The sequence below is a fragment of the Salvelinus namaycush genome, chromosome 21 (assembly GCF_016432855.1).
Source record: "Salvelinus namaycush isolate Seneca chromosome 21, SaNama_1.0, whole genome shotgun sequence".
NCBI lineage: Eukaryota > Metazoa > Chordata > Actinopteri > Salmoniformes > Salmonidae > Salvelinus > Salvelinus namaycush.
The window spans coordinates 19,809,027-19,837,022 of record NC_052327.1 but is presented as its reverse complement, the minus strand read 5'-3'; the positions used below and the strand labels follow the sequence as shown (position 1 = coordinate 19,837,022).

At 49.0% G+C, this 27,996-nt stretch overlaps 1 protein-coding gene across 1 annotated transcript in view; it reads left to right on the top strand.

Moving 5' to 3' along the window:
* Positions 1-15,322, top strand: part of nuak1b (NUAK family, SNF1-like kinase, 1b) — a 34,400-nt gene extending 19,078 nt beyond the window's left edge. The window contains exons 2-7 of the mRNA XM_039017326.1: positions 737-857; positions 5,591-5,742; positions 6,916-6,981; positions 7,205-7,324; positions 8,849-8,981; positions 10,348-15,322. Coding sequence (XP_038873254.1) covers positions 737-857; positions 5,591-5,742; positions 6,916-6,981; positions 7,205-7,324; positions 8,849-8,981; positions 10,348-11,438 — 1,683 coding nt within the window. The 3' untranslated portion in view covers positions 11,439-15,322. The remainder of the gene's footprint in view (positions 1-736; positions 858-5,590; positions 5,743-6,915; positions 6,982-7,204; positions 7,325-8,848; positions 8,982-10,347) is intronic.
* Positions 15,323-27,996: the final 12,674 nt, after the last annotated feature.

Sequence of the window (27,996 nt, the reverse complement as noted above, 5' to 3'; positions counted from 1 at the left end):
CACAGGCTAGTTGAGAAGGTTCAGCTCATCAATCCACTCCCCCTGCTGGCAGGCACACACACCGCCCCCGAGCTGCAGTTACCATGGAAACCCACAGCCCAGAAACTCCCTATTCTCCTTGATGTTCTACCTGATATGTCCATTAGACCAGAGTCAGGCTAGAGGGAGTCGCCCCCGCCCCACTCCACACACATCACAGACTAGATAGACCAAGCCCCTGGCACCAGCTGTCTGTTAATACCAGGGTGAACACTCCGTACAAAGGAGTCCTCATTACTGCACCACGCGCCAACGCTGTTTCTTTCCACCGAGAGCACCTTCCTTTTCTCCTCTAAAGAGACGGGGAATTACACAGCAGGAGCCTCTGATGACCGAGTCTCAGTGCCTCTCCTGTCTGTGTTGACTGGCTGAGTGGAGAGCAGAGGTCACAACGGGTGGGTCACTATGGGGCTCTGGGAAGGAGGGTCAAAGAGTGTTAATTTAGATTATGTTATGTAAGACATACTGTATTTTGCAAAGGTCAACAGAGCAAGCATTCTGGCTGTCCAAATGTCTTTGCTGATGTACGTGCAACGAGGTGTCTGTGATATGCTATGTGGGTGTGTCGACTCGCAGTTTGACCTGCGTTGGTTTATCATCACAACCTCTTTGTGGGTTTGATTTGACCTGCCCACTAATTTTCCACATTAGTCCACGTCAACTGACAAGAACACGTGTCTGTCCTCTCTGTCCTCAGGTGGCTATCAAGTCCATCCGGAAGGAGAAGATCAAGGATGAGCAGGACATGGTTCACATCCGCAGGGAGATAGAGATCATGTCATCCCTGAAACACCCCCACATCATCTCTATTTATGAAGGTAGGGTGTCTGTCTATATGCGCACGCTCACACACATGCTCGCACACACACACACACACAGCTTTCAATCTCTTCCTCCTTCCCCCTGCCTGGTGCTGCTCTAGGATTGTCATGTTATGGCAGGCAGATGTCATAATACAATCTGGACCTCGGGTTTTGAGATGTTATTCATCTTTTTCTTCTCTGTCTGAGCCCAGTGTCTTTCAGAGAGTGTGTGTACACGTGCGTGCACGTGTGTGTGTCGGGTGGGGGGGGGGGTCCGTGAGGTTTTGCCCCTCTCTCCCACATCTGAGAGGTCTCCTCTTGTGTCTTCCGCGGTCTCAGGGCCATACATCTGTTAGTGCTTAGAGAGATCTCCAGCTGGGAGCCAGCCTGAGACTGAGGAGAGTAGGAGGGAGAGCGGGCGAGAGAGAAAGACAGAGAGGAGGCTAGCCCTGAGCCTGACTCCACAGATATGCACAGGGAGGAGAGGCCCTGAGCTCACGCTAACGCCACATCCATACAGTGTATCTGTCCCATCCAAGAGACAAAGGCTTCGCTCATGTCTTGTGTTGCATATTCGCTCATTTGACTTGACCCCACACCTCCGTTTGAGAGGGGAATTCTGATCAACAGAGAATGTTGATGCAGCTGACATTACCTTACATTTTCAATCCAAGTTTGAACCACAAATGAACCGCCATTTCAAAGGGCAGTTAAACAATGAGTCAACATCAGACAATTGCCTAGTACCTATTTCTATATCCCAAGTCGTTCAAAAACAGTTTTCTCTGCCACGTCAGAACTGTTGTGCCACATCGCCTAACAACAGTGCCTAAACCGGTTGACTATGACTGTTCTGATTGGGTTCAAAGTCTACCAAACCCCACGTGTTGGTGACGAACAGTCAAACAGAGACATTTGTCATGGGAACGGGCCAGTCGTCTGTGAGTGTTGTGGTTATTGTTTTTTAACCAAGTTTGTGTGTGTCTGAGAGGCTGATTAGGAGAACACTTTTATAAACTAGCTTATAAGGAGACGGGGTGCTGCTCCCTCCTATGCGTGTGCCGTGCAGTCAGACCCACTGTCTGCTACCAACCCGTGCCAGTCGTTTCTTTGGAGAGGTTGCCTGGTTTCTGGTGTTTCTCTTGTTTACTGTTGTGGGCTGGCCTCCGACCAGAATAGCGTTGCAAATGTATAGACACACACATGTGTATCCGGCAACACCCGTGTCAACAGCTAACTGCTTGTGTGAAACAAAGCTGAACCAGATGTGCAGTGTTGATTGATTTTTTTGAAAAATATATTTTTCTGCATCCATCAGCAGGCCTGCGAGCAATTAAAGCACATTTGCTTGTCGCTTCGAGCATAATTCATAACCTCATAACTCAATTTTAAAGGAACAATTTCAAGACAAGTCTTCCTGAAGCAGTCAATATGGTCCATTCCGTTTAAATGGTATTCACAACGGCTATTTGTGTAGTGTTTTGTGTTTTGTTCCCTAGCAAACTTAAAGGCTGTGAAACAAGCCTGGTGTGACAGTGACAAGCACCTCCCTCTGGTTTAGAAAAGACAGGACTTTAAGAAGAGAGATTTCTCCTACTCATTCTCTGGTTTGAATGGAAACAGCTCTGCATTATGAGTACTGTACATTGCCCTCCTTGTGAAATATGACAAAGCACTAAATGTCCATGTTAAAGGCCTCTGTCAGACAACACACATTTAAACACACAAAGTAAATGTTCTTTGTAACTCCATTGTCCTCTGCTCTCCGCTGAAGTAGCGATTTAGCGTGACTCTCATGTCAACAGCTCAGAGGGCTAGGCCCTAAGCTGACCAAGCAAAGTCCAGGGCAGTGGGACAATAGGTGCTAATTAGTTTGATCTGAGACCTGCTGGCCGCGGAACAAAGAAACAATGAGTGACAGACGGAGGGGGCAGCTAGCTAGCTACCCATCCCAGCGGGCCGTGGATAACACGCCTCCGTTATGTAAACCAGGTAATTATCCCTGTGAATCTTGGGGGGCTGGCTCTCAATCGGACCCCCGCCACGGCTCGCCGGAGGGGTCGTCCCGGGTCGAAGCTTTGTCAGCCAATCAGATCCGACCCCCAGGACAGCTGGCCCGGTTTCCGTGCTGCCTGCCCTGCCCGGCGGAACAGCCACAATCAGGGAGGGTTACCATCAATCAGCATCAACATGTTTTTACCACAGGATTATTCTCTGGAGGGGAGAGGGAAGAAGAGGGGAGGGGTGGGCCTGTGAAGGTGCTCGCTCATGGGTGACTAGGTCTCCACCCTTGGAGCCCCTGTTGTGTGTGAAAATACATTGACAGTTCTCATCCCTCACATGGTGCACTGCTGTTGGCACGGCAACATGCCCTGGCGGTAGACGTAATGATACATGGGAGGCTAGATAGATAGTGGTGGAACAGGTTGTCCTGTGTCTAGTCTGTAGGGCGTTGAGGCTTCCTATCTCTTCTTCATGTGAATAGGGCTTAGTGTGGGGGCTTGGAATGTGGGAGAGAGTGGTGAAAGTTAGTGGCATGATGAGAAGTTGATGATTTACTGTCCAGGTCAAGGCAAGAAGACACTATGGACCTTCTGTTAACTAGGCCCCCTCCTGTATTTATCTTCTATTTAACTTCTTCCCTTCTCTTCCTTTCTCTTCCTTTCTCTACTAGTTTCTTCTAGTCTCTCATGTCCTCTTCTCTCTGCTCTTCTCCTCTCCTCTTATGTCCTCCCCTCTCATGTCCTCTTCTCTCATGTCCTCTCCTCTCCTCTCATGTCCTCTTCTCTCCTCTCTCCTCTCTTCTCCTCTCCTCTCCTCCTAGGTCCTCTCCTCTCATGTCCTCTCCTCTCCAAGGCGTTTAGCTGATTGCTAAAACACCCCCTCCCTCCCAGAAGTGTTGTTAAGACTCAAGCCAGACACATGAGGTGGGGTTGGTGGTGATGTAATGTAATCAGAGATGCAACGTTCTCTGGAGTTTGAACACAACCAGTTTGCTGTGAATCTGGCAGAGGTTCTCATCTAGATGATATTCAACATGTCCACTGAGAAGATGAAGTAGATTTTTCCACAAATGTTTTGTGATGAAACCTCTGCTTTGAAACAGATGGTATCTGTCTGTGTGTCCGTGCTGACTGAAACAGATGGTATCTGTCTCTGTGTCCACGCTGACTGAAACAGATGGTATCTGTCTGTGTGTCCACGCTGACTGAAACAGATGGTATCTGACTCTGTGTCCACGCTGACTGAAACAGATGGTATCTGTCTGTGTGTCCATGCTGACTGAAACAGATGGTATCTGTCTGTGTGTCCATGCTGACTGAAACAGATGGTATCTGTCTGTGTCCATGCTGACTGAAACAGATGGTATCTGACTCTGTGTCCACGCTGACTGAAACAGATGGTATCTGTCTGTGTGTCCATGCTGACTGAAACAGATGGTATCTGTCTGTGTGTCCACGCTGACTGAAACAGATGGTATCTGTCTGTGTGTCCACGCTGACTGAAACAGATGGTATCTGTCTGTGTGTCCACGCTGACTGAAACAGATGGTATCTGTCTGTGTGTCCACGCTGACTGAAACAGATGGTATATGTCTGTGTCCACGCTGACTGAAACAGATGGTATATGTCTGTGTCCACGCTGACTGAAACAGATGGTATCTGTCTGTGTCCACGCTGACTGAAACAGATGGTATCTGTCTGTGTGTCCACGCTGACTGAAACAGATGGTATCTGTCTGTGTGTCCATGCTGACTGAAACAGATGGTATCTGTCTGTGTGTCCACGCTGACTGAAACAGATGGTATCTGTCTGTGTCCATGCTGACTGAAACAGATGGTATCTGTCTGTGTGTCCACGCTGACTGAAACAGATGGTATCTGTCTCTGTGTCCATGCTGACTGAAACAGATGGTATCTGTCTGTGTGTCCACGCTGACTGAAACAGATGGTATCTGTCTGTGTGTCCACGCTGACTGAAACAGATGGTATCTGTCTGTGTGTCCATGCTGACTGAAACAGATGGTATCTGTCTCTGTGTCCACGCTGACTGAAACAGATGGTATCTGTCTGTGTGTCCACGCTGACTGAAACAGATGGTATCTGTCTGTGTGTCCATGCTGACTGAAACAGATGGTATCTGTCTCTGTGTCCACGCTGACTGAAACAGATGGTATCTGTCTGTGTGTCCACGCTGACTGAAACAGATGGTATCTGTCTGTGTGTCCACGCTGACTGAAACAGATGGTATCTGTCTGTGTGTCCATGCTGACTGAAACAGATGGTATCTGACTCTGTGTCCATGCTGACTGAAATAGATGGTATCTGACTCTGTGTCCACGCTGACTGAAACAGATGGTATCTGTCTGTGTGTCCACGCTGACTGAAACAGATGGTATCTGTCTGTGTGTCCACGCTGACTGAAACAAATGGTATCTGTCTGTGTGTCCACGCTGACTGAAACAGATGGTATCTGTCTGTGTGTCCACGCTGACTGAAACAGATGGTATCTGTCTGTGTGTCCATGCTGACTGAAACAGATGGTATCTGTCTGTGTGTCCACGCTGACTGAAACAGATGGTATCTGTCTCTGTGTCCACGCTGACTGAAACAGATGGTATCTGTCTCTGTGTCCACGCTGACTGAAACAGATGGTATCTGTCTCTGTGTCCACGCTGACTGAAACAGATGGTATCTGTCTGTGTGTCCACGCTGACCGTGTCCATTCCACTGCTTCTGCCTCTTCCAGTGTTTGAGAACAAGGACAAGATCGTGATCGTGATGGAGTACGCCAGTAAGGGCGAGCTGTACGACTACATCAGTGAGCGCCGGCGGCTGAGCGAGAGAGAGACACGACACTTCTTTAGACAGATAGTCTCTGCTGTGCACCACTGTCATAAGGTAAGATTCTGTAGAGAAACACACACACACACACACACACACACACACACACACACACACACACACACACACACACACACTTCTGCTAATCAGACGCAGGGCGAAATATCAGAACCGTGTGCCTATAACCGTATATATCCCTCACATTGTCAAGCAGTCTGATGTATTAGCTATGCTTTCCTTGGACTCTTGGTGTTCGGGAGGACAGATTCAATGCAAGCCAGTGTCACCCATAGTGCGCTGAGCAGACCCAGTCTCTGCCGTGGTTCCCTGGGTCCTCATCTGCGGTCATGTCTCCATGTCCCTGGATCACCCCCTCGCTCAAACCGGGACACTCCATCATCTCTCCCCCCCATAGAATGGATCCTGGCCCACACCCTCTCCTCCTCTCCCCTCGACCATGGTCCTCCAGAGAGGGTGGATGTCTGGCTGCCCCCCCCCCCCATAGTTATCATCTCTACAGCTGGGATAGGATGATGTCATCTCCCCAGCATAGATAGGGGGAGTGGAGACAGCAATCACAGCGTATTGGGATGAGTCACGAGTGGCAACCGCACTGGGGGGGGGGGGGGGGGTGAAGTAGCATGGGGTGGGGTGATATAGTGTGGTTGACTGACACAGGAAGGAAGTGCACTGTGAGAGGGCTGATTAGAGACACCTCCCCCACTCTCCAATCAGAAGCATGTGAACAAGTGTTCCCTGTCACTGCTAACCAATTGAAGACGCACAGCACAACACAGAACCCGGCCACAGCTGTAATGAAGTCACCCCATCACTTCCAGATCTGAAATGGCTGCATGTGTTTCCTGTCCCTGTGTGTACCACATGTTAGTGCCTGCCTTGAAAGGGTCACTAACTACAGAGTTGTTTTTAATCCGGGGCTGTTGTGAGAACATGATTTATCTGGGTCCGTAATTACAGGCTCTTTTTTTTATTGTGACACGTTCGAGGGAAAATCTCAGCAGATGTCAACACAACGACGATAGAGTGTGAGGCAGGGAAATTAAACAGCACTAAGACCAATTGGCCCACTCTGACTCTATCCCCTGAGAGCAACACAGGAGTTTGTTCTCTGTAAATCACCACACCGTCAGCAAGCAGATTGAACTGCGAACGAATGGCCCTCTACTGTACCGACCTAGAGCCAATGGATGGACTGTTTGTCTTTCACAGAACGGCGTGGTGCACAGGGATCTGAAGCTGGAAAATGTGCTACTGGATGAAAACTGTAACATTAAGGTAAGAAATAGTCATTTTTAATCAGCTCTACAAACCTTGCTTGTGACCTTGGAACAGAGTCTGTAAATGTTTAACAGAGTCTGTAACTTTGAATGGAGTTTAGATATGCCGGTGCTTGAAGGCGTCCTTTCTGTCACCTTGTCAGTGCCATGAGACTTAGAATGACCTTTGTTATGATGTTTTACCAAACCACTATGATGTTCTGTCTCCGTCTCCCCGCCAGATTGCTGACTTTGGGCTATCCAACCTCTACCATAAGGACAAACTGCTGCAGACGTTTTGTGGCAGCCCGCTCTACGCATCACCGGAGATAGTCAACGGAAGACCCTACCACGGCCCAGAGGTAGGGACTAGGCAACACACAGGTCAGAGGTCACAGACGGACACAATGAGACTGGGTATCTTTTGTCCCTGGGAGAAGTTATTACTAATCTCCTGGACCTGGCACTGTGGGGTTGGAGTCCCAGAGCTAATAGAGAGAGAGCGAGAGAGAGAGAGAGGCATTAGGTCTCCTCTTTGATGGGATTACTCCCCAGTCAGTTACTACTCCCAGCAACGCTCACATCCTCAGTGGGAGGCCTCAGATGGTGTCTCAGCTCCCTTTGAAGACTTTACATTTCCAGACTTTAGGTGTTACACAGACAGGCCCAGTAACTTCACTGCCAAGGATGGGTGGGACTGAGAAATTGTTTGGTTGAGAAAAAGGGAGAGAGAGTGACAAAATAGCCCCAAACTATTTATTGACTAATTCCAAAGTAATTGTTCTTCAGGGCGTTTCCCGAATTGCAAGAAGAGTTGTGCTTTATAAAATAAAGTCGTAATTTTATATAATTCACTGTGCAAAAAAACCCAACAGAGATTGTAATTAAAATGGCAGAACCCAGTTGCTGAAAATCCACAAATTACAGCTAACACAAAAACAGAACACAACAATGGCACTCGCTCTGTCTCACCCTCCCAGCGGCCTTGCCAGCCGACCAATGACAGAGGAGAGGTCTCAGTCAGTGAACCAATGACAGAGCGGTTCCAGGGTGAGGTATTCCTGGCTTTGGCCCTAGAGGAAGTCCAGTCAGTATGGAGCTGCTGGGGCAGCCCTATCTAATTTCCTGTGCCCTGACAGTCAGTCCCAGACCTCAGTCCCAGCGCTGGGCTGGCTATAACCCTGTGGCCATCAACAGCCAGCCACATTCCTCCAGGAGTCTTGTCCTTCCCTTCCCAAGCCTGCCGTCTGGCTAATCAGTGGCTGGCAGTGTGTCTCCTGAGATCTGTCAGGGCCAGGATATCACAGCTCTGCCATCTCTGCTGGACTCATTAACCACCCTCCATGCCCCAGACACTGGTCTTACATAACCCGTTTACTAAGAAAGCCACATTGCATTAGGTTAGTGGTCACAAAGTGCAGGCTTCTGGCTGACACACAGACAGAGACAGAAAGTAAGACAGAGGGAGAACTGGAGAGTTCTATCTACATGGAAACAAACTGGCACACTCCCGACTCCACACTCTGGTGTTTATCACTGTTTCTATGGCTGAGGGGATGGAGAAGGAAAGTAGGGCCAAGAGCAATATGGTATAGCTGTGCGGTGCTTACAGTGTTTCAGCTGTTGCTACACCACAGCTACGTTGTTCCAGTTCAGACACAGTGCGCTCCTTGTTAATGTTTTGATAATCTGTTGCTAACTCAGTAATGGCATTGAGCCTCATTTATCAGTTACTGGAAATTGGAAAAGGGAAATGTGAGATTCCTTTTCAACTGCGTCTCCGGTGACTGTTTTAACTGACTGATCTCTCACGTTCAGTCTATCTGATCCTGATCCTGATCTGTGTAGAGACCTGTCTATTGACACGTGTGTTTGTATTGCTGTAGGTGGACAGCTGGGCTCTAGGGGTGCTGCTGTACACCCTGGTCTATGGGACCATGCCGTTCGATGGAGGAGACCACAAGAACCTCATCCGCCAGATCAGCAATGGAGAGTACAGAGAGCCCACCCAGTCCTCAGGTGCAGAACAAAACCCTCAACCTACACAGTCGAAGATCTAGTCTCCCTCTATCTATACACTCTCTACTCTACACTCCTAGAGAAAAGGGTTCCAAAAGGATTCTATGGCTGTCCCCATAGGAGAACCATTTTTGGTTCCAGGTTCCCTCTGTGAAAAGGGTTCTATGTGGAACCCAAAAGAGTTTTCTACCTGGCACCAAAAAGTGGTTCTTACTGGAACCAAAAAGGGTTCTTCAAAGGGTTCTCCTATGGGGACAACCAATGAAACATTTTAGGGTCTAGATAGCACTTTTGTAAGACTGTATACAGTAAGTACACTGTCTAAGTGCGGCCCACAGCCCCCCTTTTGAAGGCCCTCGGATCAATCCCCCCCTCAACTTACTGTTGCGAGTTAGAATAGTAGAATACACAAGGTGCAATTTGGAAATGTGGTTGTGCATCAGCAGTTTCTCTCTTGTTATGTCAGTCACTGACAGTCAGTCAATTAGCCCGTGTCAGCTAACATTTGTTAGATTGCTAAAGTAGTTTATCATGGTCAAATTACCGGCCGGGCTCCCGGGTGGCGCAGTGGTCTAAGGCACTCCATCGCAGTGCTAGCTGTGCCACCAGAGATTCTGGGTTCGAGCTCAGGCTCTGTCGCAGCCGGCCACGACCGGGAGGCCCATGGGGCGGCGTACAATTGGCCCAGCGTCGTCCGGGTTAGGGAGGGTTTGGCCGGCAGGGATATCCTTGTCTCATCGCGCACTAGCGACTCCTGTGGCGGGCCGGGCGCAGTGCACGCTGACCAGGTCGCCAGGTGTATGGTGTTTCCTCCGACACATTGGTGCGGCTGGCTTCCATGTTGGATGTGCATTGTGTCAAGAAGCAGTGCGGCTTGGTTGGGTTGTGTTTCGGAGGACGCATGGATCTCGACCTTCGCCTCTCCCGAGTCCGTACAGGAGTTGCAGCGATGAGACAAGACAATAACTACTAAAATTGGGGAGAAAAAAGGGGTAAAATACGGGGGGCCCCCGTTGATCTTTCATTGTGCGTCTCACTCAGATATCATATTAAAAACTGCAAGCATTCATCTAAAGCAAAATATGTAGAATTGCATGAAATTGGCTGTAAAACAACTCAGTTTCCTCTCTGCCCCATGGCAAAATGAGTAGAATTGCACAAAATAGACTCTAAAACGTACAGTACATTTCTCTGCGCTGTAAAGACAGAGGCCACTAACGTTGCCGTCCCTGGTCTAAGTAGAACTATTATTAGATAATACTGTAGCAACAATAAAACACTGAAGTGTAACCCGGCTCATACATGCCTTCTGCTGTGCTCATATCCAGAATGTCAGTTTATGCTCCCCTCATGTTGCCCCTCCCAGATGCCCGCGGTCTGATCCGTTGGATGATGATGGTGAACCCAGAGCGGCGGGCCACAGTGGAAGACATCGCCAACCACTGGTGGGTCAACTGGGGCTGGAAGAGCAGCGTGTGCGACTGTGAGACACAGCGGGACAGCGGCACCTCCTCTCCCATGCTGGCCCGCTTCATTGACTGGCAGAACCGCACCGAGCCCCGGCCGGGAAAACCCACCACCCTGCTGCCCCTGCTCCTCCGCCAGCGTCCCAAGAAGTCCAAGAAGGAGAATGAAGTGGGGGATGGACCCCACGGTGGAGGGGAGGGGGACAAGCCAGGGCTGAAGAGGCCCAAGGGGATTCTCAAGACCAGGGTGACGGAGGAGCAGCGCTCGCCCAGCCTAGAGGAGGTGGAGCTGGGGAGTGGTGGAGCGATGATGGGGCTCAGGCCAGCCAAGGGAGAAGGAAGCTGCTCTAGCCCCGATAGAGAGGAGGAGGAGGAGGAGGAGCCTGCCCTGGCAGGGGGCTCGCCAGCTAAGATGGTGCCCACCCTCCCCAAGAAGGGCATCCTGAAGAACAACCAACAACGGGAATCAGGGTACTACTCCTCCCCGGAGCGCAGCGAGTCCTCCGAGCTGCTAGGGGGCGCCACCATGTCCCTGGTCACCGCCTGCAGCTCCCCTCCTAGGAGAGTGGTGGGGAGGAAGGGCATCTTGAAGCGCAACGGGAAGTATTCCACCTACAGCGGTCCTCCCTCAGCTGGTGCTCTCGGGGAGCCTTCCTCGGGGGTTGACTCAGGCCTGTCCCGTAGCCAGAGCCGTCCGTCCAGCATGGTGTTGGAGGACGACGTCGTGTCCCCCAGACTGTCCCCTGACTGGCCCCCCACCGCCCCACACCGCCCCAACATCAGGGCCTGCGTGTCAGCCGAAAACCTGCTGCAACTGGCCAGCTTCAAGGGCTTCCAGGCGGCCCCACCGCTCCACGGGTCAAAGTTCAGCCGGACCCCCAGAGAGCTGGGGTCCCCGGGGGACAACGGCAGCTTCTCCCTGCTGGGGGACCTGGACGACATGACTCAGGTGTACCAGCAAGCTCTGGACATCAGCAGCAACCTCACCTAGCCGGGGAGGGCCCGGGGGGGAAGAGAAGAGGCAGCCAGCTGGCCAGGCTGAGGCTATAACATCTGTCTCTGTTGATGTGTATGTACATGAATGTGTATGTCATTGACAACCATTGTCCAGTGTGTGGCTGGGATAGCCTGCCTACACTTTTTGGGAGGTTATCATTTTCTTACCAGGAATTGAATCCTTGTTAGAAACTATATCATACACACACTCATACATACACTATTATGCACTTCTCAGTCAAAGGAAATTCAGTTAGCAGAGTTTTCAAACGATGTAGAGCGAAAAACCACTGGCACGAGAGAATGCCACCCAGCCTGCCTCCTCCATCTGCCCGTAGACTTTGCTGTATTCAAATGTTTACATATTCAGCAAAAGGCAAGTTAGAATCACAATTGCAGCAACCAGAAACTAGTTGGCTCTCGAAGCGAGCCATGAATTGAGTTGGAGTTTAAAAAAGCACCTTAAAACTCACACAGAGCACATGTTTTTGTGATCTTTTACTTCCTGTAAAAAACAAACCAGGGTCTTGCTCCATAATAACTGACAATGTTAATTATTTATTCATATTTGTGTAGATTTTAGTTGAATAGAAAACTGGTGGGTTCTGGCAGTACTGGAAGAGTCCAAAGCTCATTGTCTCCAACCCTTTGTGTGGATTGACATATATAATTATTATGTTACCCATTAAAATGAAACATGTATACATGATATATTAATATGGCCGCATATGTAAAACATGCAGCTATGTATATCACCATAAAAGCGCATGTCCTAAAATTAGCATATGGTATTAGGGAATATGTAGTAAGTGCCTTTTAGATCCATATAAAATTATGTATGTCATTTCCTGAAAGTGGAGAGAGATGGTTGCCAGGCCAACCTGTAACCAGTTGTGCTGTTTTGATTCATATACATGTGAATGTGGTGAGAGAGACCCAGGACCTTAATGGAACCCACAGCAGCCTATAGCCTTACACAGTCACAGGTCAGGGGCCACACAGACCTAAAACAGCAGTTGAGATGAAACAGTCCCGTCTCCATCCCCCATAAAACACTGTCAGGAACAAGAACCAAGCCCAGAGAGATGACCAGCCTTTTCGTGCAGTGCTTGCTTGTTTTTTTGTTCCCCCATAGATGTGTCAGCAGTTTGGGGATTTGGTTTAAACACACAGCCTGGCCAGGCGAGCTGGAGGGGTCTGGAGCTGCTCACCTTAGTGAAGGTAGATGGCTCAGATGCCCTCTCATAGCCCTGGAATGTCCTTGGCAAATAAACAGCCATGTCTGTGGTTGTTTTGTCTGTCTGTTTATAGTGCTGTAGTTGCCTCTGGTTTGAGAACTTCTCTCTCAATTGGCATAACTTGGCTACAGAGTCATACCAGCTGGAAATGGCAAAGAAACCCTACACTCTTAGAAAAAAGGTTTCCAAATTGGTTCTTCAGCTGTCCCCATAGGATAAACTTTTTTGTCTCTATGTAGAACCTTTTTTGGCTCTAAGTAGAACCCTTTTGGAACCGAAAAGGGCTCTTCAAAGGGTTCTCCTATGGGGACAGCCGAAGAACCCTTTTAGGTTCTAGATAGCACCGTTTATTTTTTCTAAGAGTGTACATGTCATGTGTAGACCCACACAATGCTCAGGTTGATATTTGTGGATGTTATAGCCTAGTTAATTTTTAACCCAGGCGCCCCCTCCCACTCCACAAAGGGCTAAGCAGGAGGATTTGTTTCAGTGCTCTGATGACACAGCACATTCCACAGACAATGGCTGGAGACGTGTTGGTGCGGGAGATGTTATCGGCACCTGGCAGGGGGGGGTTCTGTGGTGTGTGTGCTGTCAGGCCTCCAGCTGTGTGTACAGGGCAATTATGTCAACTTAGCATAATTAGCCAGCTATTGTTTCTATTAGAGGAAAGTAGCGTGTAGCAGAGAGGAAAATGATGGTGGAGTGAAAGTGAGAGGTAGAGTGTAGTAGAGGTTTGAGTGGGGAACAAGTGTTGGAGGGAAAGAGAAATGTTCCTGGTGATGATGAGATTTGAGAGGCCTTTCCTGTTGGAAAGGGCGAAAGAGTTGAAGGAAACAGATATGTAGACTAGTGAAAGTGACATAGAGAAAGTGAGTTCGAGTAAAAAGAAAGGAAATTGAACATTAAAAAAATAAATAATAATTTAAACCAAAGATGAGAAGAAGCTTCAATGATTCAGGGGATGAAATGGATTGGGTACTGTATGTGCCCCTGGAACTTTTAAACATAGATGGGAAACCCCATATGAAAATGAATTCATTTTACAACAATAATAGTCTGGCAGGCGTTTGTTATATTTGTACTTCAGTGTTAAGAAATAGTTTTAAGCCAAACGCTAGAGGCTGTTAAAGCAAGTTGTGTCATAGGCTGAGTGTGTTCTGTGGAATGTGTTTGTGTGGCGTGTTTAGAATGGCCTTAGTGTGCAACACCTTTTCAACCCTGGGATGGGGCGTCAGATCTGTGACTGATACTTCCGATATATTATCAGAACATGTGTATGGGAAACTATAGCAACCCCCAAGCACCAGAATGAACATGTTGAATGTTGTCAAAGGTCCGCTGGTGCAAAGTCCTGGGTAATGATTGAAACGACAGACCCCTTCTGTATTATATTGCATTTTATTGCCCTTTGTATTGCCTTTTATTGTCAACTGGATTTACAGTGATAAAATTATACTATGTTAGTATTTTGTTTCATTACGCTTCTGTTTTTGATTCTCCAAAATATAGAAACTTTATATTGCTTTATGTTATGGCAGAAAGTATTTCTTCCCTGAGTTTGGCCGTAAGAGATCAGAGGACTGATCTGACATCAGTGGGATCTGCATATTTCCTCTGTTTTGGTACACCTGAGGGGTGAGAGCAGCTGACCTAAGTTCAGTCATGTTGCGGTGCTGTACCTGTGAACTGACATCACCTAGATAGAGAATCAACTGTGTTATAGAGCCTGGTGACCCAACCACAGAGAACAGGGCCTTGTACATTTGTACACTTCCAAAGAAAGAGGTGCCCATTGACACCCCCCAAAGGGGAAATCCATGGCCTCTTATTATGACCGTGACCTCTCTAAAATGCTAACACATAGCATAACACAGGGATAAACACATACTTGTAGGTGCCATCACATTGACAACCACTTGTTTGACCCCAAACAAGTCATGGTAAGACTCCATCTGTACCAAAGCAGGGAATTCCTAAACTAAGGGAGTGATATCAGGAAAAACAAAGGAAAGAATCTGATTAAACTCTATCTGCCAAACTGGAATTAACTGGTGCATATCCGTTAGTAGCAGAAAGTCTAATCATAGGAAAACTTGACTGGATAATGGTATTAAGACAATAATAATAATAGTATTATTATGTTATTTAAGTATTATTTTTGTTACGGCTCATTCTTTTTCTTGGCTGTTGCCATGGTTCGGATTTTGATTTGGTATCAGTTGGTGAACCTGGACTGCCAAGGTGGTTTAAGTTCAATGCCCTTTCTATCTTTTATGATCCAGGTATTTCTTTGTTGATAATGCTAATTATTATCAAGGTGTTTTTTATACTTGTATTTATTGGTGATTAAGCCATTTCATTTGATGTATAAAGCTACTCTGTCCATGCTTTGGCCTGCTTGGGGATGTGTTCATAACGTAAATGGAGAGATATCATTGTCTGGGATACAGCCTTAAGGGAGTGATGATGTCTCATTTCATTGTGAAAGCATTGGTCGAGTATGTGTTTTGGGAGTTACAATCTGATTTCATCATATATGAATAAGTCTTAAGACATTTTCTGGTGAGGAACCAAACTTCATGTGTCCCTCTGCTACAAACCGTCTACTGTAGTACTGTACCAACTCAAATAAATGGATCACGTCAAAGAAGTTGTGTTTCGCGTCTGTCTTTCTGTGTTCTGTGTTGTTCATTTTTTTGTCTGTCTTGCTTCTCTTGGCATTTAAATCCTACTGTAATCTACTTGCAAATTGGTAGAATTGGTAGAATCTGACTGGGGAAAAGTGGTTGAAACAACGTTGTTTCCATGTCATTTCAACCAAAACATTCAACGTGGTGATGTTGAATCAACGTGGAAAACTGACTGTCATCAACGTCGGGGAATTTCATCTTTTCTTCACCCAACTAACCTAAGTCCACTGACAGGGTGACATTTGTGGTTGATTTCACATTGAATTCACATTAGCTGACAACTCAACCAAATGTAAATCAAAGCTAGACGTTGAACTGACGTCTGTGCCCAGTGGGATCTCTCCGAGAAACTTCAAGGTCAGACAAGAAAGTGCGTGAGTGTGTGTGTCTTGGAGAAAGAATAGTTTCTGTTTGTGAGAGCAGAACTGAGAATCGGTTGGTTGTCATTGGAGAACATTTCTGCTGTGAGGTTCATTTGATCCACTTTAAGAGGGAGTGGATGGCTTGCTGGCTGGCTGGCTGGCAGGCTGGTCTGGCTGGCTGGCTGGCTGGCTGGTCTGGCTGTAGCTAAGGAGTCTTTGGGCTTTGGTTTCTGATGTGTGGGGCGGCACCCCTGGCTCGTGCTGTCCAGACTAGACAGGGCAACAAGCCCAGGAAGAGAAACATGGTATATCTAAAGTGATCTACAAACTTCTCACCAAATATCATGCTAGGTAGCTAGCTTACTCAATATCTACATGATATAGGGTATAATCTGTCACGTGTTTATATCTACAGGACAACTACTGCACCTGCAGCAGTTTTTAGTCTCAAACATAATTACTGTTATACGTGTTGTGCTTCATAAACTGTTGGGCCCTGAAAACACTAACGAATTCAACCATTCATTACACACCACTATGAATCAGTCTTTTTCATTTGTAACTAGATTCCTGGCATTGAGTTTCCATAACGTATGTTTCTTCAGCCAACAGTTTCCCGAAATGAATAGCAGGTCAGAACAGAGATAGGAAGTTACAAAACACTGCAGCTAGGTACAAAGGAATAATACGGCCCTTATGTAATAAATCTGATGTCTGTCATCATCTAGGTAAAATAATGCAGACAGTCAGCAATAGCATGGATTAAAACTGCTATGTTCAAATCAGAACTGCACACTATAACTACACTCCTGACATTGATTTGACCCGAGTTTCAAATAATGGTTTTTTCTTCTGGCTTCTTCAGAAAAAACTGTTTCACTTTTTGACCCTCAAATAAAATGCAGCTGCCAGACCTTCTGAACTACCTCCCTTCCCCCCCCCCCCCCCCCTCCTTTCTGTTGAAGGTAAGCCTGTGAGTTTATCCATGGATGGGAAGGAGAGGGGAGGGGGTTAGACCCAATACCCAGACTCAAATCCCCCATCCGGTCCTATATTTTGACCCTGATTCTGCCTGGGAGACATGGAAGTCGACATACTATACATTAGGGTTTGGATCCTACTACAGCTTGCCTTGGAGCGTCCAGTCAAAAGGGACCACTGCTTTTTCCATTCTATTTAACTAAGCTGCAATGGACAAAAGACAACCCGTAGAGAGGAATTTGCTGCGTACGGGGTAGAGAATCTATATAAAATGCAAATAATACTTCTGTTCAGATGACTAGTCTTTAGGCTGAATAAAAAACGGTTTTAAATGAGAGCCAATTAGGAGAATTTCTGCAAATAGAGCAAGAACAGCAGTTGAGATCTGGCCTAGTCAGTGCTGCCTTGGCACGTTTGGCTGCTGCTGCAAGCAGCCGTCAGGATATTCCACATTGAGGGTTTTAGGGTGGGTGTTGTAAACCGAGCTGCCCGTTCATAGCCGGAAAAATAAACACAGGGTCGGGCCCAGAGCAGGCCTGAGTACAGGGGAGCGTGTGTTCCTCAGATAGCTGACACGTTGTTTTAAAAGGAGCTAGGGGCTGTGTGTGAGTGAAGGCCACTATGTATACACGCCGGTCACAAGTTCAGATCTCCCCAGTGTTCCTTTCCCTCTGAGCCACTGTGATAACATGGTGAATGGAGATGGAATAAACCACCCCTTTCCATCTCCTCTCCTTTCCTCTCTCCTCTCCTTTCAATCTCCTCTCCTTTCCTCTCCTCTCCTTTCCTCTCTCCTCTCTTTTCCATCTCCTCTCATTTCCATCTCCTCTCCTTTCCATCTCCTCTCCTTTCCTCTCTCCTCTCCTTTCCTCTCTCCTCTCCTTTCCATCTCCTCTCCTTTCCTCTCTCCTCTCCTTTCCATCTCCTCTCCTTTCCTCTCTCCTCTCCTTTCCTCTCTCCTTTCCATCTCCTCTCCTTTCCATCTCCTCTACTTTCCTCTCTCCTCTCCTTTCCTCTCTCCTCTTTTGTCCCCCCATCCTGCACCCGGTCCTGTCCCCCTCGCACCCTGGCTCTCCTGTCTAGAGGAACATTTTTAGCGGGGGCACTGCTATTCTGGAATTCGGTGCTGACTGGCTGCTGCTGGATGTCTGGGCGGCGATCTTTTCAGGAATGTCTGGCCCCAGGGCACGGCGGACGGCCCGGGGCATTGATTACAGACCCTAGCTCTGTTCTGCTCTGCCCTCTCTCTCCACCAGAGCAGAGCTACAGACCCAGAAGAAAGGAAAGGAGAAAGTGCAGATGAGTCGGTTTTTCATGTTGTTTATTATGATTGACTTCCGAAGAGGATGTGCCATGTGTGTGTGTGTGTGTGTGTGTGTGTGTGTGTGTGTGTGTGTGTGTGTGTGTGTGTGTGTGTGTGTGTGTGTGTGTGTGTGTGTGTGTGTGTGTGTGTGTGTGTGTGTGTGTGTGTGTGTGTGTGTGTGCGTGCGTGTGTATATGTATATATATGCGTACATGCGCACGCTTGTGTGGTCCATGAAAAGAAAATAAGCAGCACTAATGGGACGTTTTCCCTGTCTTGGATCGGCTTTTTGGGTTTCAAAGCAAATTGTTTGCAGTGGAAGTAACGGCATCCAGCACACCTGTTGTTCATGATTACTCAGATCCGCTGGAGCTGCTCTCTGTGCAGAGAGGCACACTGCATGCCACTCAACTACATCAGCGGACCAAATCTTTTCCACAAGGCTAGTAAAACATAGAGGATGGTGCTCTACAAGGATAGGGAACGTAGGGCATCCTTGATTAACAGAGTAAACAAACAGTTTCTGTTGGGGACAGTAGGTCAGTTGTTTCAAGGGGACTTTGCAAGAAGAAGAAATGTACAGCAGTTGATTGAAGGAGAAATTAAAATAGCAGACAATTTGTTTTGGTCCCTCCTTTAGATTTTTCCACATTTCATTGGCACATCTGACAAGCTCTCACAGAACACAAGGGCTCAGTGTCAACAGCAGATCATTTTGATAGAAACTCTCTGCCTCGGGCCAAATCAAAAGCCAAGGGGCGTATACTACATGCTTGTCTTGCGTATTTAATGACATGAACCAGCCCTTTAGAATGGCATTGAAAAAGTTCATCCGGTTTGAGAAGGGAATTGGGATTCCCCCCGAGGGCGAGTGGTTTGGGCGTGCAAAACAATGATGAAGTGACACACAGCCAAGCTCGCAAAGAAGGGTTACCTGGAGCTTTCACTTCTTCTGGAGCTGACGATGGAATAACATTGCAGCAGAGAACGCTTTGATTTGAATTGCAGTGTCAATGCATTCTAGGCCTGTGCAAGCTGATGAGAAAGAGAAAGGGTTTCTTTTTTCAATTCCATCCATATTCCTCTTGTTAACGTAGCGTGTGCTTACAGTAAGAGAGCATGAAATGTGAATAGTGTGCTCTGTTAGCATGTAGCCTCCAGTGTGTGTATCAGTGGGCCTGGCTCCCAGTACAGAAGGGGATGTGGTTAGCTTTAGTATGCAACTGGGGTGTGGAGACCGGCCTGGGCCAGGAGGGAGGAAGCCTGTCAGACAGACGCTGCTGTGGCCGATCCTGCTGGCCCGGCTGGGCCAGTCAGATAATTAAACAGCCCTGCTGTCTGCCTGTTCCCGACTCTCCTCTCCTCTCACCTTTTATTCTCTCCTCTCCTCTCCTCTCCTCTCCTCTCCTCTCCTCTCCTCTCCTCTCCTCTCCTCTCCTCTCCTCTCCTCTCCTCTCCTCTCCTCTCCTCTCCTCTCCTCTCCTCTCCTCTCCTCTCCTCTCACCTTTTATTCTCTCCTCTCCTCTCCTCTCCTCTCCTCTCCTCTCCTCTCCTCTCCTCTCCTCTCCTTTTCTCTCCTCTCCTCTCCTCTCCTCTCCTCTCCTCTCCTCTCCTCTCCTCTCCTCTCCTCTCCTCTCCTCTCCTCTCCTCTCCTCTCCTCTCCTCTCCTCTCCTTTTCTCTTCCCTCCTCTCCGCTCCTCTCTTCTCCTCTCCTTTTCTCTTCCCTCCTCTCCTCTCCTCTCCTCTCCTTTTCTCTTCCCCCCTCTCCTCTCCTTTTCTCTTCCCTCCTCTCCTCTCCTCTCCTCTCCTTTTCTCTTCCCTTTTCTCCTCTCCTCTCCTCTCACCTTTTATTCTCTCCTCTCCTTTTCTCCTCTCCTCTCCTTTTCTCCTCTCCTCTCCTCTCCTCTCCTCTCCTCTCCTCTCCTCTCCTCTCCTCTCCTCTCCTCTCCTCTTCTCCCCAGGGTGTGAAGACTAGAGGGAGGGCTGAGAAAGGGGAAGGAGTCTTGGCCAGGGTCCAGAGATGTGTGGCCAGCAGACCTGCAGCTCTGCAGCTCTGGGACTCAGTCCCGGCCACAGGGTTTTAGCGGTGCTGGTTTTAGCTCTTCCTTCAATTTGGTTTTTGTTTCCGGACCTTTCCCTTCCCCCACCACCATCCTCCAGCTCACCCCTGCCTCCCGTCTAGGTACAAATGCAGCAGAATGGGCTGGATGGCTGGACGGGCTGGATGCATCCCCCAGCTGGATCGAATTCCTCTGGTTTCCATTTGTGTCTTCCTCTCCTTTTTTCTGGGTCAGTGTTTCTGTGATTAAAGTTTATTTAATTTTTTTCTTCTTTTCCCTCTCTTTCCGCTCACTGCCATTTTCCTCTCTGACGAACCATTTTTCATATAAAGTTTAAATTGTCTCAAAACTGGTGAAGGAAACTCAATATACTATAGGCCTAAAATATGACAAGAAAGGACAGGCCTGCAACACTTCGGATTGGTAATAGGCTCGTTACGTAGTAGTGGAGATCAGAAACATCTGTAAAAGTGGCAGCTTTGTTCATCTTTTAGTTCCTAGATTTTCTGTAGCACAATTCACATTAAGATGAGGATTTAAGTGTCTATGTCTATGGTGTACAGTACTGCATTGCCTCATTCCTCCATCCTCCATCACTGACACTCTTTCTTACCATCTTGTTCCTGACACAATGGCTCTTGTCACATGCCCTTATCACCCAGGGCAACAGACTGCACGTCTTCAAACTGACATGATTATGACTGATGTGACCAGTCCAGGGCTGTGGCCTCCTTGTCTCACTTCCTCTTCCTCTCTGTTCTTCAGAAGTAGCCATTCACACGGAGGGGGGTCTGGTTACAGCCAGGGCTCTGATATGACCCACCGACAGACAGAGATAGGTGGAGGTTCCTGCTTTGGAGAAGGAGAATAACAGCAGACACAAACAGGTTAGTGTTTTGGCAGATGAAAGGACCTACTAAGTGTCGATGATTTGCTTGTTAGCTGCTACGAAACGCAGGTTTAGTTTAGCATGTTAGCATGTTAGCCAGACCCGTCCATTCCAAGACAACTGTCTACTCTAAAGCATCAGTTAAGCTTGTGTAACGGAGATAATAATGTGCCGCGAGCTCACTCCACAGACAGCTTGAAAATGTTGCCAGTGGAGCTATCGAAATTGGGTTCTTTTCAATAGCTCAATTGGTTTGGCACGTTGTCAAGGAGGGCAGTACATGTGTTTGCAATCAGAGGATCACGAGTTCGAGCCCGGTATGGGACAGGGACAGTGGAGGAAGCTATACTGTTAGCAACACACTGACTTTGGTTTCACTTGCTGGTAAATTCATTTACCGGTCTGTAAGTAAACAGATATGCTTCGGCTGTCAGCTTCAGCATGAGCAGGTTTGCAAATCCACTCAGACCAAATCATCTGAATAGCAACTGAGACCACTTTCTAGCCTACACTGTAATCTGACCTCTTTGAACCGGGGACAATAGATAGCTGGCTTGCAGAAACGCCTGAGCTAGCGGCTCCAGGTTGCCTGACATCAGGGTGGTCTACGGTGTCTCAGGAACAAGAGTGAGTGTGTGGGGCCTGACATCCACTATCCTGTTACAGCCGACCAAAGACACGGCAGTTCACATAAAACAAGGTAATGGAGTGCTAAACACTGAGACAATCTCTCTCTCTCTGTGTGTGTGTCTCTCTCTCTCTCTCTCTCTCTCTCTCTCTCTCTCTCTCTCTCTCTCTCTCTCTCTCTCTCCCTCTCTCTGTCTCTCTCTCTCTCTCTCTCTCTCTCTCAATTAAATTCAATTCAATTTACTTTATTGACATGGCAAGTTCATTATTACTTACATTGTCAAAGTATACATATCGAAAAATAAAAATAAAATATATATGTATATATATACAAAATATATATATATTTATATATAAATAAATGGTGGGATCAACAGTAAATAATAATAGTAGGGGCGTGGAGTTTCTCTCTCTCTTTCTCTCTCTCTCTCTCTCTCAGCCACGACAGTATGTCAATGTCAAATGATATAAGAACCCTTCAGATAAATTAATTAAAATGTTCCTTTTGTCCTAAGCAGGCTTGTGGGAAGGTATATTTGTGGCTTTGTGGTTGTTCTGATGATGGCAGATTAAAGCAGCCCTCAGGTGATCTATTCATACATTCTGGTTACATTTGAAGGAGGTAGTGTCTCAGACAGATATCTAGCCCTGCTAATGGCTGCCAAGACGGGGTGGAGGAGTTCTTCTGGGGGTGTCAGGTTTCAATCAAAAGCAACCACTCAGCAACTTCAGGTGAGTCCCGTTTGACGCTCGCTTAAGGTGACAGCTGGAAAGGGAGAGACGCTTTGCTGTTTGGGCACAGATACTGTACTATCTGCCCCTTCCCTGGCAGCCACATGCATGGGGGACGTCTTCTCCTAATGCAGAGGGTGAGTCGTCCCTGAAAGATTCCTTTTATGACTGATGGCCATCTGGACCATTTCTGGGAGTTTTTTTCTGCTTTTTTTCTTCCCCTTTTAAATAGCAGTGAAATGTTGAAGGAAAACAAATGAAGAGACAACCCTTTGAAAATGGATCTGTCCCAGCAGCCCCCTCCCTCGATCCCGCTGCTCCCCCTTTCCTCTTTCCCTCTTTCCCTCCCTCCCCTCATTCTGACCCACTCTTTTCACTTGCACGGGCGGGCTTGACGAAAGACTACACTTTACCCGTCTCACGCGACGCTCCAAACTGGTCTGGGGATTGGTTGGGGTAGGAGGGGGGAAGGAGATGTGAATGGAAGGATGTCACGAGAGAGGATGATGCATATGGGGAGGGGGAGAAATGCAGTTGAGTAGTCTGGACTGGATGTAAATTGAGGTGGGACAGAGGGAAAACAAAGGGGGCATATGATGGAGGGATAGAGAGAGGTAGAGAGAGCGGTAGAGAGCGGGATAGAGAGCAGGATAAAGAGCGGTAGAGAACGGGATAGAGAGCGGGATAGAGAGAGGTAGAGAGAGCGGTAGAGAGCGGGATAGAGAGCGGGATAGAGAGCGGGATAGAGAGCGGTAGAGAACGGGATAGAGAGCGGGATAGAGAGCGGGATAGAGAGAGGTAGAGAGAGCGGTAGAGAGCGGGATAGAGAGCGGGATAGAGAGAGGTAGAGAGAGCGGTAGAGAGGGGGATAGAGAGCGGGATAGAGAGCGGGATAGAGAGAGGTAGAGAGAGCAGTAGAGAGCGGGATAGAGAGCGGGATAGAGAGAGGTAGAGAGAGCGGTAGAGAGCGGGATAGAGAGCGGGATAGAGAGCGGGATAGAGAGAGGTAGAGAGAGCGGTAGAGAGCGGGATAGAGAGCGGTAGAGAGAGCGGGATAGAGAGCGGGATAGAGAGCGGGATAGAGAGAGGTAGACAGCGGGATAGAGAGCGGTAGAGAGAGCGGTAGAGAGCGGGATAGAGAGCGGGATAGAGAGAGGTAGAGAGAGCGGTAGAGAGCGGGATAGAGAGCGGGATAGAGAGCGGTAGAGAACGGGATAGAGAGCGGGATAGAGAGCGGGATAGAGAGAGGTAGAGAGAGCGGGATAGAGAGCGGGATAGAGAGCGGGATAGAGAGCGGTAGAGAACGGGATAGAGAGCGGGATAGAGAGAGGTAGAGAGAGGTAGAGAGAGCGGTAGAGAGCGGGATAGAGAACGGGATAGAGAGAGGTAGAGAGAGCGGTAGAGAGCGGGATAGAGAGCGGGATAGAGAGCGGGATAGAGAGAGGTAGAGAGAGCAGTAGAGAGCGGGATAGAGAGAGGTAGAGAGAGCGGTAGAGAGCGGGATAGAGAGCGGGATAGAGAGCGGGATAGAGAGAGGTAGAGAGAGCGGTAGAGAGCGGGATAGAGAGCGGTAGAGAGAGCGGTAGAGAGCGGGATAGAGAGCGGGATAGAGAGCGGGATAGAGAGAGGTAGAGAGTGGTTTAGAGAGCGGTAGAGAGAGCGGGATAGAGAGCGGTAGAGAGCGGGATAGAGAGCGGTAGAGAGAGCGGGATAGAGAGCGGGATAGAGAGCGGGATAGAGAGCGGGATAGAGAGAGGTAGACAGCGGGATAGAGAGCGGTAGAGAGAGCGGTAGAGAGCGGGATAGAGAGCGGGATAGAGAGAGGTAGAGAGAGCGGTAGAGAGCGGGATAGAGAGCGGGATAGAGAGCGGTAGAGAACGGGATAGAGAGCGGGATAGAGAGCGGGATAGAGAGAGGTAGAGAGAGCGGGATAGAGAGCGGGATAGAGAGCGGTAGAGAACGGGATAGAGAGCGGGATAGAGAGAGGTAGAGAGAGCGGTAGAGAGCGGGATAGAGAACGGGATAGAGAGAGGTAGAGAGAGCGGTAGAGAGCGGGATAGAGAGCGGGATAGAGAGCGGGATAGAGAGCGGGATAGAGAGCGGGATAGAGAGAGGTAGAGAGAGCAGTAGAGAGCGGGATAGAGAGCGGGATAGAGAGAGGTAGAGAGAGCGGTAGAGAGCGGGATAGAGAGCGGGATAGAGAGCGGGATAGAGAGAGGTAGAGAGTGGTTTAGAGAGCGGTAGAGAGCGGGATAGAGAGCGGGATAGAGAGAGGTAGAGAGAGCGGGATAGAGAGCGGGATAGAGAGAGGTAGAGAGAGGTAGAGAGCGGGATAGAGAGAGGTAGAGAGAGCGGTAGAGAGCGGGATAGAGAGCAGGATAAAGAGCGGTAGAGAGCGGGATAGAGAGCGGGATAGAGAGCGGGATAGAGAGAGGTAGAGAGAGCGGATAGAGAGAGGTAGAGAGAGCGGTAGAGAGCGGGATAGAGAGAGGTAGAGAGAGCGGTAGAGAGCGGGATAGAGAGCGGGATAGAGAGCGGGATAGAGAGCGGGAGAGAGAGAGGTAGAGAGAGCGGTAGAGAGCGGGATAGAGAGCGGTAGAGAGCGGGATAGAGAGCGGGATAGAGAGCGGGATAGAGAGCGGTAGAGAGAGGTAGAGAGAGCGGTAGAGAGCGGGATAGAGAGCGGGATAGAGAGCGGGATAGAGAGAGCGGTAGAGAGCGGGATAGAGAGAGGTAGAGAGAGCGGGATAGAGAGCAGGATAAAGAGCGGTAGAGAGCGGGATAGAGAGAGGTAGAGAGAGGTAGAGAGCGGGATAGAGAGCGGTAGAGAGCGGGATAGAGAGCGGTAGAGAGAGCGGTAGAGAGAGGTAGAGAGCGGGATAGAGAGCGGTAGAGAGAGGTAGAGAGAGCGGTAGAGAGCGGGATAGAGAGCGGTAGAGAGAGCGGTAGAGAGAGGTAGAGAGCGGGATAGAGAGCGGGATAGAGAGCGGGATAGAGAGCGGGATAGAGAGAGGTAGAGAGAGCGGGATAGAGAGCAGGATAAAGAGCGGTAGAGAGCGGGATAGAGAGAGGTAGAGAGCGGTAGAGAGCGGGATAGAGAGCGGGATAGAGAGAGGTAGAGAGCGGTAGAGAGAGCGGTAGAGAGCGGGATAGAGAGCGGGATAGAGAGCGGGATAGAGAGCTGGATAGAGAGAGGTAGAGAGCGGTAGAGAGAGCGGTAGAGAGCGGGATAGAGAGCGGGATAGAGAGAGGTAGAGAGCGGGATAGAGAGAGGTAGAGAGAGCGGTAGAGAGCGGGATAGAGAGAGGTAGAGAGCGGGATAGAGAGAGGTAGAGAGCGGGATAGAGAGCGGGATAGAGAGCGGGATAGAGAGCGGGATAGAGAGCGGGATAGAGAGCGGGATAGAGAGAGGTAGAGAGAGCGGGATAGAGAGCGGGATAGAGAGAGGTAGAGAGAGCGGGATAGAGAGCAGGATAAAGAGCGGTAGAGAGCGGGATAGAGAGAGGTAGAGAGAGGTAGAGAGCGGGATAGAGAGCGGTAGAGAGCGGGATAGAGAGCGGTAGAGAGAGCGGTAGAGAGAGGTAGAGAGCGGGATAGAGAGCGGTAGAGAGAGGTAGAGAGAGCAGTAGAGAGCGGGATAGAGAGCGGTAGAGAGAGCGGTAGAGAGAGGTAGAGAGCGGGATAGAGAGCGGGATAGAGAGCGGGATAGAGAGAGGTAGAGAGAGCGGGATAGAGAGCAGGATAAAGAGCGGTAGAGAGCGGGATAGAGAGCGGGATAGAGAGCGGGATAGAGAGAGGTAGAGAGCGGTAGAGAGAGCGGTAGAGAGCGGGATAGAGAGCGGGATAGAGAGCGGGATAGAGAGCTGGATAGAGAGAGGTAGAGAGCGGTAGAGAGAGCGGTAGAGAGCGGGATAGAGAGAGGGATAGAGAGAGGTAGAGAGCGGGATAGAGAAAGGTAGAGAGCGGTAGAGAGAGCGGTAGAGAGCGGGATAGAGAGAGGTAGAGAGAGCGGTAGAGAGCGGGATAGAGAGAGGTAGAGAGCGGTAGAGAGCGGGATAGAGAGCGGGATAGAGAGCGGGATAGAGAGCGGTAGAGAGCGGGATAGAGAGCGGGATAGAGAGCGGGATAGAGAGCGGGATAGAGAGAGGTAGAGAGAGCGGTAGAGAGCGGGATAGAGAGCGGGATAGAGAGAGGTAGAGAGAGCGGGATAGAGAGCGGGATAGAGAGCGGGATAGAGAGCGGGATAGAGAGCGGGATAGAGAGAGGTAGAGAGAGCGGTAGAGAGCGGGATAGAGAGCAGGATAAAGAGCGGTAGAGAGCGGGATAGAGAGCGGGATAGAGAGCGGGATAGAGAGCGGTAGAGAGCGGGATAGAGAGAGGTAGAGAGCGGGATAGAGAGCGGGATAGAGAGCGGGATAGAGAGCGGTAGAGAGCGGGATAGAGAGCGGGATAGAGAGCGGGATAGAGAGCGGGATAGAGAGCGGGATAGAGAGCGGGATAGAGAGAGGTAGAGAGAGCGGTAGAGAGCGGGATAGAGAGCGGGATAGAGAGAGGTAGAGAGAGTGGTAGAGAGCGGGATAGAGAGAGGTAGAGAGTTGGGGAAAGGGGTCTTTGTTCTGGACAGCTGAAGAATATTAGAGGGCTCAAACTGTTTGAGTGCCAGGGGCTTCAGGTGGTAGAGAGGCAGAGGTTGTGGAAGAGCTCAACAGAGGAGAGGGGTGCACGGCACATCCATGTGGTTTGAGGAGAGTGAGAAGAGAAAGACAATGGTAAACATTGGAGAACAGAGAGAGAGCGAGAGAGAGAGACTGTGTTTACATTCACAGAGGAGAGATTCCATCCCATTTCCTAGTTGCTGAAGTGTTGCTTCTCTTCAAACCACTGTGTTTAAAACTACAATTCCTCATCATCACTTTGGCAACATGACGACTGTATGATTGGCCAGTCAAGAGCTGCCATATCTTGTTTCTCTTTCTGACCACTCTAACATATTTCTGCAGTGGTATTCAGGACCTGACAAACATCAAAGGAAGTAATACACACCTCCCACACGTCCCCTTTTCAAAACAGAGTGATACGCTACACTCAACTATGTGTTGAGCCGGGTGGGAAAGATTAGTGCATTGACAGACATTCCTAACAACTGATGTCAACACAGTATCAGGAGTGTATGCTCAATATGCCCTTACAAACCAAAATATAACCTTCTGTACAATGTGAGAGATGGGCTGTTGGGTTGGAGCAGGGTGGTCTCCCTATCTCTCTCTCTCTCTCTCTCTCTCTCTCTCTCTCTCTCTCTCTCTCTCTCTCTCTCTCTCTCTCTCTCTCTCTCTCTCTCTCTCTCTCTCTCTCCCTCTCCCTCTCCTTCTCTCTACCAGGTCTCAAGGGGCAATAACAAAACTCCTAGCAGGACATTCCTCAGTCTGGGCCGAGAGAAACTGAGGGTGTGAGTTCTTCTGACCTGGGATGCCTCCGATGGATGGCTGGTAGACTGGCCGACCGCTCTGGCCGATTGACCAAGTATTGAACTCGCATTCCTGACATTCTGGCCCCAGTCAGTCAGGTGAGGTCCCTTAGGCCTGCTGTGGACAGATGTCACCTTACACCCTGAGAGAGAGAGCGAGAGAGAGAGGGAGAGAGAGAGACCCAGTTCAGAGGCAAGAGATGG